This window comes from Astatotilapia calliptera, chromosome 4 (genome assembly GCF_900246225.1).
Source record: "Astatotilapia calliptera chromosome 4, fAstCal1.2, whole genome shotgun sequence".
Classification (NCBI taxonomy): Eukaryota; Metazoa; Chordata; class Actinopteri; order Cichliformes; family Cichlidae; genus Astatotilapia; species Astatotilapia calliptera.
Genome location: NC_039305.1, coordinates 29,827,265 through 29,844,672, shown reverse-complemented (window position 1 = coordinate 29,844,672; position 17,408 = coordinate 29,827,265). Strand labels below are relative to the sequence as shown.

The 17,408-nt window shown below is 41.2% G+C and overlaps 1 protein-coding gene across 3 annotated transcripts in view; it reads right to left on the bottom strand.

Annotated features, from left to right (window-relative positions):
• The window catches only part of hdac5 (histone deacetylase 5), a 61,816-nt gene that overhangs the window by 37,797 nt on the left and 6,611 nt on the right, over nt 1–17,408 (bottom strand). For all 3 annotated transcript variants that reach the window (XM_026165971.1, XM_026165970.1, XM_026165972.1), the window contains exon 2: nt 9,468–9,627. Coding sequence is in view for 2 of the 3 variants with exons in the window: in XM_026165970.1 (XP_026021755.1) it covers nt 9,468–9,489 (22 nt within the window). In the remaining variant the exon portion in view is untranslated. The remainder of the gene's footprint in view (nt 1–9,467; nt 9,628–17,408) is intronic.

Here is a 17,408-nt window from a genome sequence, read left to right as displayed (position 1 = left end):
GTTAGCTAGCAGCGGGCACTGGGGGATGGCACAGTCAGTGTAAGATCGCAGTGTGATATCAGCTCCAAGCATCCACAGTGCCAAGAGGATAAAGCCTGCTCATCTGCTGAATGGTCATTTAGTGCCACCGGCTGGCCGATATGTCCACCTGACCAATAAAATATGTCAACATTCAGCCAAAGGATTGGCCAACATTCATGGCTCCCAGAGGAGGAATCATGACAACTGTTCCATTTAGTACCACCATCAGGTTGGTGCTGCGAATGGTTCTGCAGCTTTAAGCTGTACTTGCTGTTAAATTGCATTAACAATATTGTTAATCATTGTTTTTGTGAGGCTTCATTCACTTAACCCATAAACAGGTTTTTATTGAAAAGAAACGTTGAAGCCTTAAAGACACTTGTTTGAATTAGCTACAACTTCCACCATCAGGGGGCAGTGTTTTACTAGTTTAAGATGTTATTATTTGATGGCTGCTTAACTTTTTTTTATTCGCTACCACCATTTCTTTAAGAGGATCTGCCGCTTGCCAGGCTGCCAATACATCTGTGGTCTTAAGGACTTGCTGGGTTAAACAAAGAGTACACCGCCTCACTTGCACCATCTTGTGGTTAAAAGCTGGTAGTTAAAGTACAGCCAGATCTAGTTAGGCTTTCGTTAAAATCTCTTAAACACAATACAAAGACGCTTTTGGACACAAACTCACAACAGTTTCTTCACATTTTGTTGAAAACTGTAATTTTCAAAAAGGAATTTAAATTAAGTATAACTACAAGACTGTGCATAAGTCTTAAGTCACCTCTGATTTCTTCCCATTTTGCTTCCAGTGAGCCAGACTTTTGTTTTCTTATATTCTGATCCTGAGCAGTCGTTCTCCGTGCTTCAAAAAAAATTTTCTATTCTTTCGGACATTTTTCAGTCACCTCACTTCCAATAGAAAACTGTCACAGAGAATCCTGCAAAGGCTTCTTTGTAACCAGAAGCTACACGCCTCACTTTGCTGTCAGCGTGGATATTATTCATTGAAACTGCTCTTTATAGAATTTGTTTGTTCCATTCAGTATTCAGTCATAACAGAAGCTAGAGATTAAGAATAGGTTTTGGTCCTCATAACGAAATATAATGGGATGTCTCAGCTGCTGGCAAATGCAGAGTGCAAGGATTAGAAAAAGCAAAAGAGGAGAACAAACTGAGCTCTGTGTAATCAGTGATTTTACATTTAACAGACAAACAAATCCAGCAGACCAGCTCAGGACTCGTCTAATTCATGTATTTGTCTGCTTTTCATCTCTGCGTTGACCACTGTCGCTGCTGTTTCCTTTCCAGAAATGTTTCTTTGAATCATTTTATCATCACTTCTATCCCACCTCCTCCTCATCACCTTCATCTCCCTCATCATCCTCACCTCCTGTGTAAACAGCTCCCTGTGTCCTCCAGCAGATCTAAGGCTGCCTCAGTATGACTCACAAGTAAAGACTATATACACAGCAAAGGGAGAAAATGTAAATACAGAAAGTTAACTTGAAGTGTCCTGTCTTGTTGAAACTGAATGGGCTGCTGTGTTGCTGCTCTGTTATCCAACACTATGATTATTTATTAAAGACATGCGCTGTTAGCTTAAAATCAGCCTTTCGTGTGTTTATAGTAGCAGATGAAACTGTCCAGGCAACATGTCTGACATCTCAGTGGTCTAACATACCAAACACATCTACTAAAGGTGAGTGTGTGTGTGTGTGTGTGTGTGTGTGTGTGTGTGTGTGTGTGTGTGTGTGTGTGTGTGTGTGTGTGTGTGTGTGTGTGTGTACTGCAGCAGCTTGGCGGATGACTCATCTCTGCGTTTCTATTTGAGGCGCATCAACCCCTGGAGTCACACTGCTGTCTGTGCGTGCTCGTGTGCGCGTGTATCTACTACATCTGTATCCATGACAACCAAATTACAGCCAGTCAGTCACCCCGTCACTCGTCCCAAGACAAAGCTGTCAAAAAAGCTGTGAGAAGGACGCACAGGTACCTACTACTCACACATATACAAACATGAACGGAGTTAACCAAAGCGATCCAGCACATGGAGCAAAGCAGGAGCTGCCGTTACATTCACCGTGAATGAAAAATGTCTCCCTCACCTGACTAACTCCATCAGTAGCAAATATCAAGCATTTTTTTTAAATCATGAGGACTGTCGACAACTCGATTTAAAGACTCCAACCTGGTCCACTCAGATTTCTGACATAAGCCATGTGTCCCAACATTTAGTGCCCTTAAACATACACCTACCAGTGATGATGTAAAACGAAGATGACTCACAAGTGTTCAAAAACGTATTGCTTTCGTTAAAGCACACGTCTGCAACGACACCCAGAGACTTGTAATATATTAATATATGCTTTTCTTTCCCAGCATGCTAGCAGCTTGACATAGGAATAGCAATGATGCTCAGTTCTCCACGTGTGCCTTTAGTCCAAACAATCATAGTCTATGGTGCAGAGGATGAATTCTATCACGTGTGCTGATCCCCTCACCTTTCCTCTCGCACCACCATGACACTGGCATTTTTGTTGCCATTCAAATGATATGCATTAATAAATCCTTCTGCATGCTCTGGTGTCATTGTCAAGGCCGAATTTTCATTTTTGTTTATAGTTGAGATGAGCAATGAATGAAAAATGACATAAGTGTGTGTGAATAAAATAATCAATCAATAACTGTAAACTGTTCAGTTAATCAAGGTTTTACACTGAAGTTACACTCCACTAGCTAAGCAAATTAAACAAGCACATTTCAAGAAAACTACTTTTCATCCTTTCAAAGACCCCAAACCACTCTCACACGATTGCACATGCTCAATTTAGCATGTTTTGCCCAATGTAATGATTTAAATGCTGTGGTCGCCTTTAGATTTGCAGGTTGCTCCGGTGACCGTACCATCAGATCCTCATTCAGTTTTGATTTCTTTCATTTTCATCTATAATGTCCAGAACTAAGATGTAAAGAAATAAATATCAGCTCTGAGTTAACAAATAGCATCGTTAGCACAAAGCTATTACAATACAACTTATAATCATCTGTCCACGGATTAGTCCCATACTTTGCCCAGTATAACAGCTGCATCATAACTCAAACATAACTGTTTATATTATGCTAACATAGCTGTGTCGCTAGCGGTCACGTAGCACATTATTATATACCAGCTAGCCAAACTTCAGTAACCCTACAAACGTCACTGCTATTTAGTTTTCTGTCTTCATTTATGTTGGAAGTGATAACAGAGCTGTACGTTTGAATTTGTTTCCAAAACCCCGCAGTCAGGACATGCTATATTGTATTTAGATAGAAGCTAGCAAGCTAACTTCCTGCTAACTTCTAGCGGAGACGGCGAGCAGTAGTGTATTTTGTGAGAAGCTTGGATAAATAATCTGGGGCTTGGCCATTTAGTGCTCTGTACGTTAAAACAATAATTTTAAAACGAATTCTAAAATCTATTGGGAGCCAATGTAAAGAACATAAAATAGGAGTGATGTGAGCTCGCTTGCTAGAGCGAGTTAGTAGTCTGGCTGCTGCGTTTTGTATAGCTTGGAGGCGAGAACGAGATGATTTATCCAAGCTGGTAAACAGGGAATTACAATAATCTAAACGCGATGACACAAATGCATGGACAATTTTTTCCAGTTCAGCTAAGGAGACCATATGTCGCAATTTAGAAATATTCCTTAAATGAAAGAAACAGGAACGAGACAGAGATTTTACGTGTGAGTCAAGGCCCAAAGAAGAGTCAAATATTACTCCAAGATTTCGAATGTTTGGCTTAGCAGAAGAACAGAAAGAGGCAAGAACCTGACTGATTTTAGAATGTTATTCAGGAGGAGCTATGATCATGGTCTCAGTCTTGTTCATGTTTAAAACAGGGTGATTGCTAGAAATCCAGTCAGAAACCTGAGTTAAGCACTGGAGTAGAGTGGACAACCTATCCAGCTGATGAGGCTTAAAGGACATATACAGCTGAATGTCATCTGCATAGAAATGATAAGACAGGTCACTAAAAGACTGAATAATGCCAGCTAAAGGAAGCATATAAAAAGAAAATAATAATGGACCCAAAACTGAACCCTGTGCAACCCCGCAAGTTAGGGCAGCAGTGTTAGAGGAGAACCTATCAGTCCTAACAGAAAAAGTTCTGTCTGATAAGTAGGAAGAAAACCAGTCTAAGGCAGTGCCAGATACACCAGCCAGAACCTTCAGCCTGTTGAGTAAGATTTTGTGGTCGATGGTGTCAAAGGCTGCACTAAGATCAAGAAAAATGATCACGGAACAATTTCCTGCGTCAGATGCCATTAGTAGATCATTATAGACCCTTAAGAGAACGGACTCCGTAGAGTTCTGCTTTTGAAAGCCAGACTGAAAAGGGTCAAAAATCTGCAATCGGCATAGTAAGGGCCTGAACTGATTTTCTACAATCTTTTCTAGTAATTTACTTATAAATGGCAATCTTGAAATAGGACGATAACTACTAGGGGAGGTAGGATCTAGATTCTGTTTTTTTAACAGAGGGGTTACCTCAGCATGTTTAAAATAGGACGGAACACAGCCTTGCCTCAGTGAGTTGTTGATGATGGATAGTAATGTGGGACCAAAGCTGGTGAGAGTCCCAGACAGGACAGAGGGAGGTAATATATTTAAGGAGCATGATGAGGATTTCATTTTACCTATTACTACAATTAAGTCATTGAGTGTGATTGGAGAAAAAGAAGTAAATGACCCTGGACACTGTTGTGTAGAACAATTCCTTGGGATCCTCACAGTTCAAAAGCTGTTTTTTACGAGTTATGGTCTTGGATTTAGATGCAGTTTTTCAACAGGTGCACCAAAGCAGATTTGACAGGGTTTTGCCACAGAATAAGATAAGATAAGATAAGATAAGATAAGATAAGATAAGATAAGATAAGATAAGATAAGATAAGATAAGATAAGATAAGATAAGATAGAACTTTATTAATCCCTCGGGTGGGTTCCTCTGGGAAATTCGATTTCCAAAAAAGCACAGCACTGACAGAAGTTACAGTTACAGAATATATATATATATATATATACACACATACACACACATATATAAATACAGAGACAAATATAAATAAAATATACAAAGGGGATAAATAGAATAAATAGGAATAAAAAATAAAAATACAAGTGAATTGCACATTTCAAGTATTGAGTCTATTGCACTGTTGACTATTTACAAAAAGTATTGCACAAGGTATTGTACAGTGAGGTGCAGAGGCACTACAGCTTAGTTGTTCCCCCCTCCTTTGTCCTCCTGTTTCCTGTTTCCCCTCCCTCTCCCCTCCAGAGAGGAGTTAAACAGTCTGATGGCGTGTGGGACAAAGGAGTTTTTAAGTCTGTTGGTTCTTGTCTTGGGGAGAAGCAACCTGTCACTGAACAGACTCTTCTGGTCGTTTATGGCCGTGTGCAGAGGATGCCCAGCATTGTTCATAATGTCCATCAGTTTCTTTAATGTCCTTTTCTCTGCCACTGTCACCAGAGTGTCCAGCTTCATGCCGACCACAGAGCTAGCCCTCCTGATCAGTTTCTCCAGCCTGCATGAGTCCTTCTTTGCTGTGCTCCCCCAGCACACCACAGCATAGAAAATTACTCCAGCAACCACCGACTGGTAAAACATCCTCAGGAGCTTCCTGCAGATGTTAAAAGACCTCAGCCTCCTGAGGAAGTACAGTCGGCTTTGGGCTTTTTTATACAGGTGCTCTGTGTTGCATGACCAGTCCAGTTTATTGTCCACCCACAGCCCGAGGTACTTGTACTTGTTGACCACCTCCACCTCCTCCCCCTCTATCTGAACTGGCAGTGGACCTTCTCTGGACCTCCCGAAGTCCACAACCAGTTCCTTAGTCTTTGAGGTGTTGAGTTGCAGGTGGTTTGTGTGACTCCATGCGACAAAGTTCCTCACCAGACTTCTGTACTCCTCTTCTTGATCATCCCAGATACACCCCATGATGGCCGTGTCATCTGCAAACTTCTGAATATGGCATAATTCAGAGTTGTAGCAGAAGTCAGAGGTGTACAGGGTGAAGAGAAGAGGGGACAGCACAGTTCCCTGTGGTGCTCCTGTGCTGCTGACCACAGTGTCAGACGTGATGTCCTTCAGCCTGACGTACTGTGGTCTGTCGGTGAGGTAGTCGGAGATCCAAGCCACCAGGCAGGGGTCCACCTCCATCCTGTTCAGTTTTTCCTGAAGCATACAGGGCCGGATGGTATTAAAGGCACTGGAAAAGTCAAGAAACAGGATCCTGACCGTGCCTTTTCCCCCATCCAGGTGTGAGTGGGCTCTGTGTAGGAGGTACAGGATGGCATCCGACACCCGTATGCAAACTGTAGTGGGTCCTGGGCATGTTGTACCTGTGGTCGGAGGAGGTTGAGGAAGAGCTGCTCTAGAGTCTTCATAAGATGTGACGTCAGTGCCACGGGTCGGAATAACAGTATGCCAGTAGTTATTGCAGGCCAGCTAAATACAGCATTCTGATTGGCCCATTAAATTCAAGCTTATTGTTCATTGGTGGTTCAGATCTCGGCAGTTGAAGTCAGATGATGACTTAGAATCATCTTTTCTGACTGAATCTTACAACATTTAGTTGTCTTTAGTGGATTTTCCCATATTTCAGTCATTCAGAGATTTAAATAATATAAGGTTTCATATTCATTCAGATGTTTTCTGACTCTAAATTTTCTTTTGTCTTTACTCAGGTTTTTCTAATTCACATTTTAAACATGTTCACCTACTTTTCAACTTCTGTGTGAACGTCAGCTTTCAACAGTTCTCAACTTTTGTTTTCAGGTGAAAATTTCTGTATTTTTAATCTCATTCAGCATTTTTTACTTAAATTCAGCATTTGCTTCATTTCAGCTCAAAACATTCAGCTATCAGCATTAGGGCTGCCACAAACGATTATTTTGATAGTCGACTAGTCACCGATTATTTTTGCGATTAGTCGACTAATCAGATCATCATCCATTGGACGTACAGCGTACAGCTTATTGCACCAGCAGCATCTGGTCTTATATAACTATCATTAGCTTACAGCTTGAAGTGTTTGTGCTAACTAAAAATAAAGACAAGATGGTAGTTTATTAATTTTTAATGAAATTTGCAGATTGTTTTGGTAAAGTTTAATAAACTCCTTGCTTTCTAAAATATAACAGGACACCGGAGTATATTCTCCAGCGTCTCACACTTCTGATAATCAGCTGTCTGCTTGACAGTTTTAGCTGTGCAAAAACTATAACTTTAATCTCAGCCAAACCGATTTACTCAGGAACAAATAAAATACTAAAGAAAGCCAAACAATAACATTTTTAAGTTATCTAAGTGACTTATATATATGTTTAACCTGAGTAGCGAAAGACAGCGGTGGGTTTGAAAATGATTTGCCAGGAGTCCGGTGTTCTCACGGCTCTAGTTAGCCTTGCCCCCGCCTAGCTAACGAGCTAGTGGGTAACAGACGTCTCCGAAAACGTCGGAGCGCTTTTGAAAATATGTGGTGTCCTGATAAACTGAGCAGATATTTGAAGTTTACACAGCTACATTCTCGCCTGAAAATATGTTAAACGTTTATTTTGTGACCCAGAAAGAATAATAAGAGTAAAGCTAAAACTAACTAGCTGCCGCCATTGTTGACAACTGCGCTGGGCTGCGCTATGAATTCTGGGACACAGCTTCTTCTTCTTCGGGGTTTAACGGCAGCTGGCATCCTTGTACATCTTCTGTTTCAGTCTGTTATTACATTCTTAAATCCTACTACTCATTCCTGCGTCCTTTGTGATCTTACAAAGCTTCAAACGATGCGTCGACTATTAAATTAGTCGTCGACGATTTTAATAGTCGACATAATCGTGACTAGTCGACTAATCGTGGCAGCCCTAATCAGCATTCACACTGCAGTTTCTTCAGAAAATGCATTTTCTAGTTATTTATTGATGTCTTACGTAGCAACACAACCACACGATGCATTTTCATACATGTAACACACGATCATGTAACATGGTCATGTCACATGTAACTCATGTAATCAAAGACTGATACCGATGCTAGCCACCAAATGCACAGACTGAGCTACAAGCTGTGTTTTAACACAGCTGTTAAGGTTCGCTAACACTTACGTATTCACTTTTATTAAATGACAACCAATTAAAATATTTGCATTCAATTTACTAAGAGGAGCATTTTCAGGGAACTTTATAGTAGCAACATTAGCATGTTAGCAAAAGTAGCTTTGAATGGAACTAATTTATATCTTAGGTGATCTCTACCATTGCTTAGTATTCATGCAATGAATGTGACTGATGATTATATGATTTACACTGACCGAGTAGGTTCTATAAGGGGCGAGGTGTCGATTGACTCAGGAGGGTTTGTGCAGCTCAGATAGAAAAAGGCCAACTGTGCAAAATCATTCTTTCTGAATAGTATTTTACGATTCCCTCTAGAAAACGATCAGGTTGACGTGTTTTGATCTGTGTAGATGATAATAATCATCACAATATCTGTGTAACAAAGGCAAAAACCAACATGATGTAACTAGAAAACCAAAATAATGTAATTATACACTGTACTGTGACATGTGCATATTATCACAGTTATACTAAACGAGGATGGGAGCACCCCTCCTAGGTCTGTTTTGCTGGTGTAAACACAGTATTGTTTTGTATGTTCAACACAGACAGTATATTGTTGTGCAGATGGATGAAACACAGTGTAACAGACTGTAACTGGATCTAGCTTGCTCCTTATGCTAATGCCACAGCCAGTATACAAATCAGTAAATATAACTGTTCAAGATGTACCTACAAACATGCTGCCCAGTATGGCACAAGCTCTCAAACCAACACAGCTCTATAAAATAAGCTCAAGTCTTGCAAGGCTGTCAGTTTTGACCTGGACAAATCTAAATTTTGACCTGGCTTGAGAAAACACTGTAGATAAAGCACAGAGCGGGCTTCAGAGACACTTTGTCTGCCACAGGAGGAAGTCACACACACTTAGCGCTGTCAGGCAGCTGGAGTAAAGCTACCTACAGTATGATGACATGACTGCTTTTGATACTGACAGCTTAGATGAGCCAAACATCTGCTAGAAAGTGCCACTGAAGCATCGAGCCTTTTAGTCGTACTCACAGTGTTTACACAGCACTCAGCACCTTATTGAGCCAGCGCTCAGTATAATTGACCTGAGCTCAAAGCGCAACAACAAAATCACACTGCACAGTAACCCAACCACAAGAACAAGGCCAAAGTTTGCATTGCTCATATGGATTTATCTGGGAGCTTAGAACTTCGACACATTAAACACAGACACTGCATGAAAAAATGAACATTCACCAGTCCAAACTGGGCAGTTTTACGCTTCCAGGATTCAGGACCACTGTTAACTAATTACATATCATGCTGTTTGAAGAAGACTTTACCTGAGGGGTGTGATGAATTCATGATGGCTGAACCTGGACTTCTTTCCCCTGCCCTTACACTGTGTGTGTGTACGTGTGTGTGTGGGTTAAAGCGGGTCCTCTGAGTCGGCCATGTGTAGAAGGACGCACGGATGATTCAGACCTTCTTCTCGACGTCTTTCTGCAAAAGACAAAATTGCGTTTTTCAGCATTCACACTCAAAACAACCAACACCTCAACCAAACAGCTACAGCCCAGTCACAGCGTAGCAGACAAACTCGGACTGCAGGTTGATTTGATCCTGCTCGACAGTTAACTGCAAAGATTAGCATGCTTAATGTCTCTCTTGGCTTCTGTTCTTCTGTCTGCCAGAGGTCAAGTCAGAGCCACAGTATAGTTGGAGTTCTTTATTTCCCTACTTTTCACAGATGCATCCAAAAGCCTGAGAATGCCTGTGAATATGTTTTTATTGGCATGTGTCAATAAAATATTTCATTCAAAACAATGATGCCAGCTTAAACATTTTAGTGTTGAGTTAAATCTCTGAAATTTCCCTATTTGACAGCTTTTTATAGCACTTGCTCACGTCCAATAATCCAGGTTACTGCAGCTACTGGTGATGTCTGTAAAGCTTCAATAGGTCCCATTAATGTTCAGTAGGGTTTAGGCAGTGCTGGGCAGTCGTTCACAAAACGAATCAAAACTGACATTCAGAACATTTTATCCATGTTGGTTATTTGTTTTTTATTTTATTATTGCTTCCGTTATGTACTGTCCCCTTTAAAACACACTAGAGAAAAAGTATCATGAGGAAAACTCAAACACTGAGCCGACAGCACAACCCGAGCAGCTTGTGTGTGTGTGTCTTTGTGCAAAATAATAAGTATTTATTCAGTAAAATGATGGTAAAATGTTCAATTAATCGTGATTTTGATTTGAGCTTCAGAGTAAAGTCCATGACAGGCATAAGTCTGAGGTCTTTTCTGGTGTTCTTCAAAGCTTTGAGGTGTGTTTGGGCTCATTATCCTGCTGTGAATCCTTCTCCACAAAGATGAAGTATGAAATGCTACTTCTCCTTGATCAGGATGCACTGCAGGAATCCAAATCAAGAGACTTTAATATTTCCTCCATCATATTTCCTTACTGATTTAATCTGCCGTGTCATTTCTTTCATGTCTTTTTACCTATATTCTACTCTTGCTGCAACAAATTCTGTCAAACATCAGAAAACAGGATTCCATCATCTGCTGTAAAGTTCAGGTTTATCTTAGTCACTAAGATAACCTTAGTTACTGATCCAGTCCTGTCATGTTTTGATGGTGAGAAAGTCTGACCTCTCTTAGTACCGATACCTCGCATCCCCAAAATTGCCAAAGCCATATAATACAGCTGTGCCTGAAGTTTAATATGGCTACAGGTTGATGTACTTTATGTCCTAATCTGCCCTCATCTGAAAACAGCTTCAATGACAACGAGTAAAGGGAGGTAACACAGGTCTGAACTGCTAACCAACAAATACCTCCAGATCCTTGGGTGACTTGAAAGGCGCTCATAAATAAAATGTATTATTATTATTATTATTATTAGGTGTTTTTGATAGGGTTTCACATTCCAGGGCCCAACTGTACATGTTGTATTATCTGTGGATTAACTGAAATATTAAAATGAAATGTCAATCTTTACACCAATAAAAGCCATTCATCAATAGCACAAATGAATACAGAAGTAGTTCAAATAAAATCTTTATGCACACAAGCTGCTGGTACACTTTTCCACAAGCTTTCATTTTATGTTTTACTGAAAGCTGCCATTCCTTGTCCTCTCTGTCTCTTTCTAGCAGCAATGCCTTCAGGATGCAGCATTCACTTACTACTGTTTACAAGCTTTAGCTACTTATATAGACTATGTCTTATTCTTACAAACGCTAGCAATACATGTAGTAATAAAATCTTCTGTTTTTGTGACAGATGCTCCCGTCACCTCTATGCACTTTTGCCAAATATAAGGCCTGGGGGCCACAATTGGCCCGGCAAAGACTCCAATCTGGACCGCTGGAAGGCTTTGGACAATATGAACCAGTGCATAGCTGAACTGTCACAACTTTTATAGGTTTTCCTGCTGATAAAGAGTCCACACATTCATACTACACCAAAGCCACAGAAAAATAATCAAATGACACAAGACTTTTTCCACTATCTACTACAGAAATTTCTGCTTTTATTATAGTGGGTCCACATTTTTTTTAAATGTAAAAAAAAAAAATCTGTGAATTAACAAAACTTTATACATTTTCTGTCTTTTCACACATTTATCATGTCAAGAAACTGAGACGTGCAGTTGAAATCACACTTTGTTTGTCTTATATTAAAACATTGCAGGGATTAAATGTTCAGTTACGTTTCTCTACACTGACAGAAAAGCTGTTTCATTATGATATACGACAATAACATCACAAAGAATCATGAAGTACAGTCTGATATGATGACATTCACACTGGCTATATGTCAGACTGTTCTGATCTAGAATAATGAGCACATTTGTTTTGTTTTATTATTTTAAACACAGAGAAAACCCGAGGCTCGCTGATGCTGCTTGATCCTCTGGCTCCACCTACTGGTTTTGTACTGAAAAAGGGTTTATGGAAAATATACTGACACCCTAAATAGTTCCCAATAAAGTGTGTAATAGGTGTGTGTGTGTCTAAGTGTTGCAGCTGAGTCCTTGGCTACTTAGCTGTAATGTGATTTAAAGTCCCCTCACCTCCTCCATTCTTTTTGTGTCACTCAAACCACACACACTCATTTGTTCTTGGACACATCACACACACACCGACATAGAGCAGCGTGGCGGCAGTTGTGTGAGGACTGCTGGCTCTCAGCCCAAACACTGATAGCAGTCGATTAATGCTTTTAACTGATGGAGGGGGACATCTCAGCGTGGGTGGATTCTTCATCGCTGTCATAATGTCACATACATCCAACATTTACTCGCCTGTAGATGCAGCTGAATCGGCTCAAAATAAACCTTTTTAACACATGTAGTCAACTAACCTGTATGTACAATATAATGGCTTTGACTGGTTGAAAGTACACTGGACTGCTTACAGACGCAGATAAAAACAAGCCTACAGGTGCGTGCCTACGTACTGTATGCCCACAAATTCAATTTAATTCATTTATATAGCACCAAGTCACAGCAACAGTCGCCTCAAGGCGCTTTATAGTGTAAAGACCCAACAACAAGCAAGAAGGAAAAACTCCCTTTTAACAAGAAGAAAACTCGAGCACAACCAGGCTGCATCTGAGCTCATGTGATGTCAGACGGGGTCAGGCCTGGTTAGTACTTGGAACTGGAGACTGGCTGGGAATACACATTAAACTGGAATAACTGGTGGCCCAGCAGAGCATTAGTTTTCAGTGTCAGCTCACAACAAGGTTTTTAAAAGCTCTTTTTATTTGGAGTCAGGAGACAGATACCTTCTCTACTTTTAAGATTAGACTTGAAACCACGCATTTAATCACTAGTTACTATTCATGTCTGCCTCGCTTCCACAGCATGTCTTCATCCTGTCTTCCTACCCTCACCCCCAACCTGTGGCAGCAGATGACCTCCGCTCCCTGAGCCTGGTTCTACTGGAGGATTCTTCCTGTTAAAAGGGAGTTTTTCTTCCCCACAGTCACCACAGTGTTTGATCACAGGGGGTCATTTGATTGTTGGGGTTTTCTCCGTTTTCTTGTATTATTGTTGTTGTGATTTGGCGCCATATAAATAAAACTGAATTAACTGAACTGGTAAATGGTAAATAGTAAATGGACTGGTTCTTATACAGCGCTTTGAGGCTGTTTGCCAGCACTTTTCACACTCTCCCTGTGTCTGCATGGGTTCTTTCCAGGTTCCTCCCACAGCCCAAAGACATGCCTGTTAGATTAAAAGCTGATGCTAAACTGGTCATAGTTTCTGCCTCTCTGTGTTAGTCCTGATAGGCTGATGAACTATCCAGGGTGTACCCCAGTTCTCAGACTGGGGTAGCTCACGCAGTCTCCGCCCTCTGTGAACCTTTACCACACAGCAATCCATACTTTAGTCGTGTAATCCATTAGAAATACATTAAAATCCTCAAACAGCACACCCAAAGTAAAGAGGTCCAGATTAATAACAAAGAAAGGAGAGGCCAAGCAGACACCACCTACTGCTGCCTGCGTTGCACACCTGTCAGTCAAAGCAGCCACACCACTAACTACTGCTGACTTCTAAAAATATACCAGATTTGTGTGAAAAGGGAAATTAAGCACAGAAGCCAAAACCACTCTAAAAATATGTTTTTAATGCTGTAAAGTTGGCTACTTTATGATGGAAGTCTACGGGGACTGACTCGCTTTTGGAGCCAGCCTCAAGTGGCCATTAAAGGAGCAGCTCTGGAAGCTGAAAAATGAAAAACCACTGAAGAAAACAGCAGAGCTGAGCACAAAACTGAGGCATAAATCATGAGGAAATAAATCATTCAGCTGTCATTTTCCTCTACCACCTTAACAATCCCACCGACTGAATAGCTTCAGCACATTTAAGAAACACGACCTGTATGTTTGTGATTTTTAGTTCAGACTTTTTAAGCAGTTATTAAGTGTTAAAAAGGAACTGAACATATTGACCTAGCACTACAACACAGTGGAGATCAGCTAGAGGAACAAATGTTTCCCAGAGAAGCTGCTGAAGAACAACCATATGAGCTCCAAATAAAGTCACTGTTGCTCTTGCTGACAACAATACGACACAAATGTAACCGACATTACTGATAGCAAACACTAGTTTGTCGCATTCACTGATTTTGAAACAAAATGAGTGCATTTACGATAATGCAGCTGTGGCCGGATCATTTCCCGGCAGATATGTAAACATGTTAAAAGAGGAAAAACAGAGGAGTAATTAACAGCATTAATGAGCCAGGTCCTGGGTTTGCTGGTGCACATGGGACCTCGCTGAGGCAGAAATGAACAGAGCTATTGTTGAAATTAGCAGCAGCAGCTGCGCTTTTCCAGCTCTGAAACACGTTGTCCTGTTGGACACGTTAAAAACACTCACAGCTCACAACAACCGCTACGCAACACCAAACTACTGCAACACAGGTGCACTTCTTTAATCACAACTGAAAGCACAACAATGCAAATGATAATAATGAGCTGCCTATTTACACAGAGGTAGGCTGGTGTTACTTACTAATAACGACCGTGCACACTGCAAAAAAAAAGTGTCAGGCAGTGGAGAGAAAACAGGCCAGGAATGAAAAAAGAAAAGCGACGGCTCGCACTCTGCGGGGCCCGGTTCTCACCTATTATGTTAACTTTGTTCTGTGTCGTTTTTTGTTTTCCTTTTAGATTGCTTTCAGAAAACTGTAACTCTGTATAATTAGCTCTCGCATTAAGTCCAAACAATTAGTGAAAATAATTAGTCAGAGGGTCAAAATGATTTAATACGATTAGTCACAGCCTGGAACAACAGTGGATTTATTCAACTTAAACTGGTGGGGAATGAACGTGGACTTTTATGGAGGAACGGGATGTCCTGACATGCAAAACAAGAATTATTGCAAAGCTTGTGTAACACACAACAGTTCAATAATATCAGAAATCAAACACAACAAGTGAAACATTTCAGCCTATAATTAGCTTGGGACTGACTGTGTTACTGGCTGCTGTCCGACTGGAGGAAAGCTGCCTTTGCAGCTCTCCTCCAACTTCGCTAATTCCTGAAAGAAGTCACAGGATGTCAGTGTCAGGGCCTATATAATGGGATGAAACGCTGTGGGTGTCAGCATGTCTGCGTGCCTCAGTGAGTGTGTATGTGTGTGTGTCTGCACTCAGGCTAAAGAGCTAACTAGCCATGACAGACTAACCTGCTGGCCAACTACTCCATTAGCCTAATAACATGCACACACACACACACACACACACACGCACACACACACACACACACACGCATGGGGAGGTCGGGAGAAAGAAAGAGGAAATACGTGAAAACAGAAGAGCAGAAGCTGCTGCTTCAGTGTCCAAATGTTGCCAGAAAACCAAGAAACATAAATTACTCTGTTTCTCACTCTGCCACCTCCTCCTCCTCTTCACACTATCATTTCCTAAAATACCTGGCCCCTCCCAACCTGGAAAGGAGCAGGAAGTGCTGCCTGGCAACCACGGAGCTGGGTGCCGTGGTAACGGTTCACCTGAACGCCTCTTCCCTAAACAAACAGCAAGCCTGAGCAAGGGAGACAGGGGGAGCAGGATGTGGAGCTAATGTCAGAGGCGATCTCCTGCAGGATTTCTTTGGAGTCCCTTTGTCCTGCTTGCTCTCACCTGTTCTCTGTCACACACAGCAAGCTGCTGGACCATGACAGCATTTAACACCGGCCCCACTGCCCGCCCCCCCGCCTTGAGTCCAGCACATTCAAGGAGAAAGGAGACAGCAACTCCAACGCGCCAACACACACATGGTGTAGCTGTCTTTACCAAAGTGACCTTACTGTATCAGCACATATTTAAAATAACTGTTAAAGCTTCAGCGACTAGCTTTTAATCCTCAGGGAGTTAATAATGCGCAAACATCCTGACTGTTACAAAACTGATGCTTTACAGCTTTTCTATCTCTTAACATAATAACTAGTCCTAACCTGAACACGACAGGGACAAACACCATAATCACACATTTATACAACCATTAGTCATTCCTCCTTCGAGTGTTATCAAGATAATTCTCAATATTCCTCTGCTTCACTCAGTGTTACACTGTCCAGCAGAACAAAAACAACAAACCCTGAGGGCTATTTTGTGACCTATTTGAATGATATTGAATCATACTTGTTATTAATCTCTGGCTCTCTTCCACAGCATGTCTTCTATCCTGTCTTCCTTCTCTCTCCCCAACCAGTTGCGGCAGATGGCCCCGCCCCTCCCTGAGCCTGGTTCTGCCGGGCCTTTTTAAAAGGGGGTTTTTCTTTCCCACTGTCACCAAAGTGCTTGCTCATAGGGGGTCATATGATTGTTGGGTTTTTCTCTGTATGTATTATTGTAGGATCTACCTTACAATATAAAGCACCTTGAGGTGACTGTTGTCGTGATTTGCCGCTGTATAAATAAAACTGAATTGAATTTGTTACAGTGTTGACATACTGCTGGGTTCACTGCAGGGCCCTTACAGAGAGACGTAATCATCACAACAACCTGTCACTAAAGAAGGCTCTGAAGTGGCTGAAAGCTCTAGAAATAGAAAGCAAGAAGCATCAAAGTTGGAAGGCAATGAGACAGAGTAACATAACAGAGCAAGAATCCAATTATTATGATCACTGGAGGTCAAAATGAATGGCAGATGATTATCGCTCTTACATAACTAAAAGGCTGGCCTTTACCTCCAAGATCTGACCTCTTGACTTTGGAGGAAGGACGGAAGAAATAAAGAAATATCTGCTAACATGATGGTAGAATTCACAAAGTGTAACAAATTCTAACCAAACATGAAGGCAGATAATCAATATCATTTAAGCCAAATCACTATTCTGTTTTGTTCTGATCTGAGTAACTGAGCCAGAGCTACTGAGACTTTAATACCATTACATTACAGACTTACATCACCGAATGAAGAAAAGCTCTGCTAATATTTACTAAACACATTTTAATATATATTCAATGACTTACACATAGACTCTTCTCAGTCTGAGACAATTGCCTTACTAGTTTGAAAGTTCAGTCCCCGCTAACTAGCCAGCACCGCCCCATCCAGTGTCACATTTCCCTGCTTGCAGGATCATCAAGTCACAGTTTTCAGACTGTCATCCAGCAGTCTGCAATGAAAATGTGCTGTGAGGTGGAGGGTCGCTCTAACCAGAACCTGCGGCAGGGGAGGAACTAGTTCATGTGATGCTATGCTGAGTTTATCAGAGCTGTCAAACAAAGCGCAGTTCAAGGCTGTTCCCACACT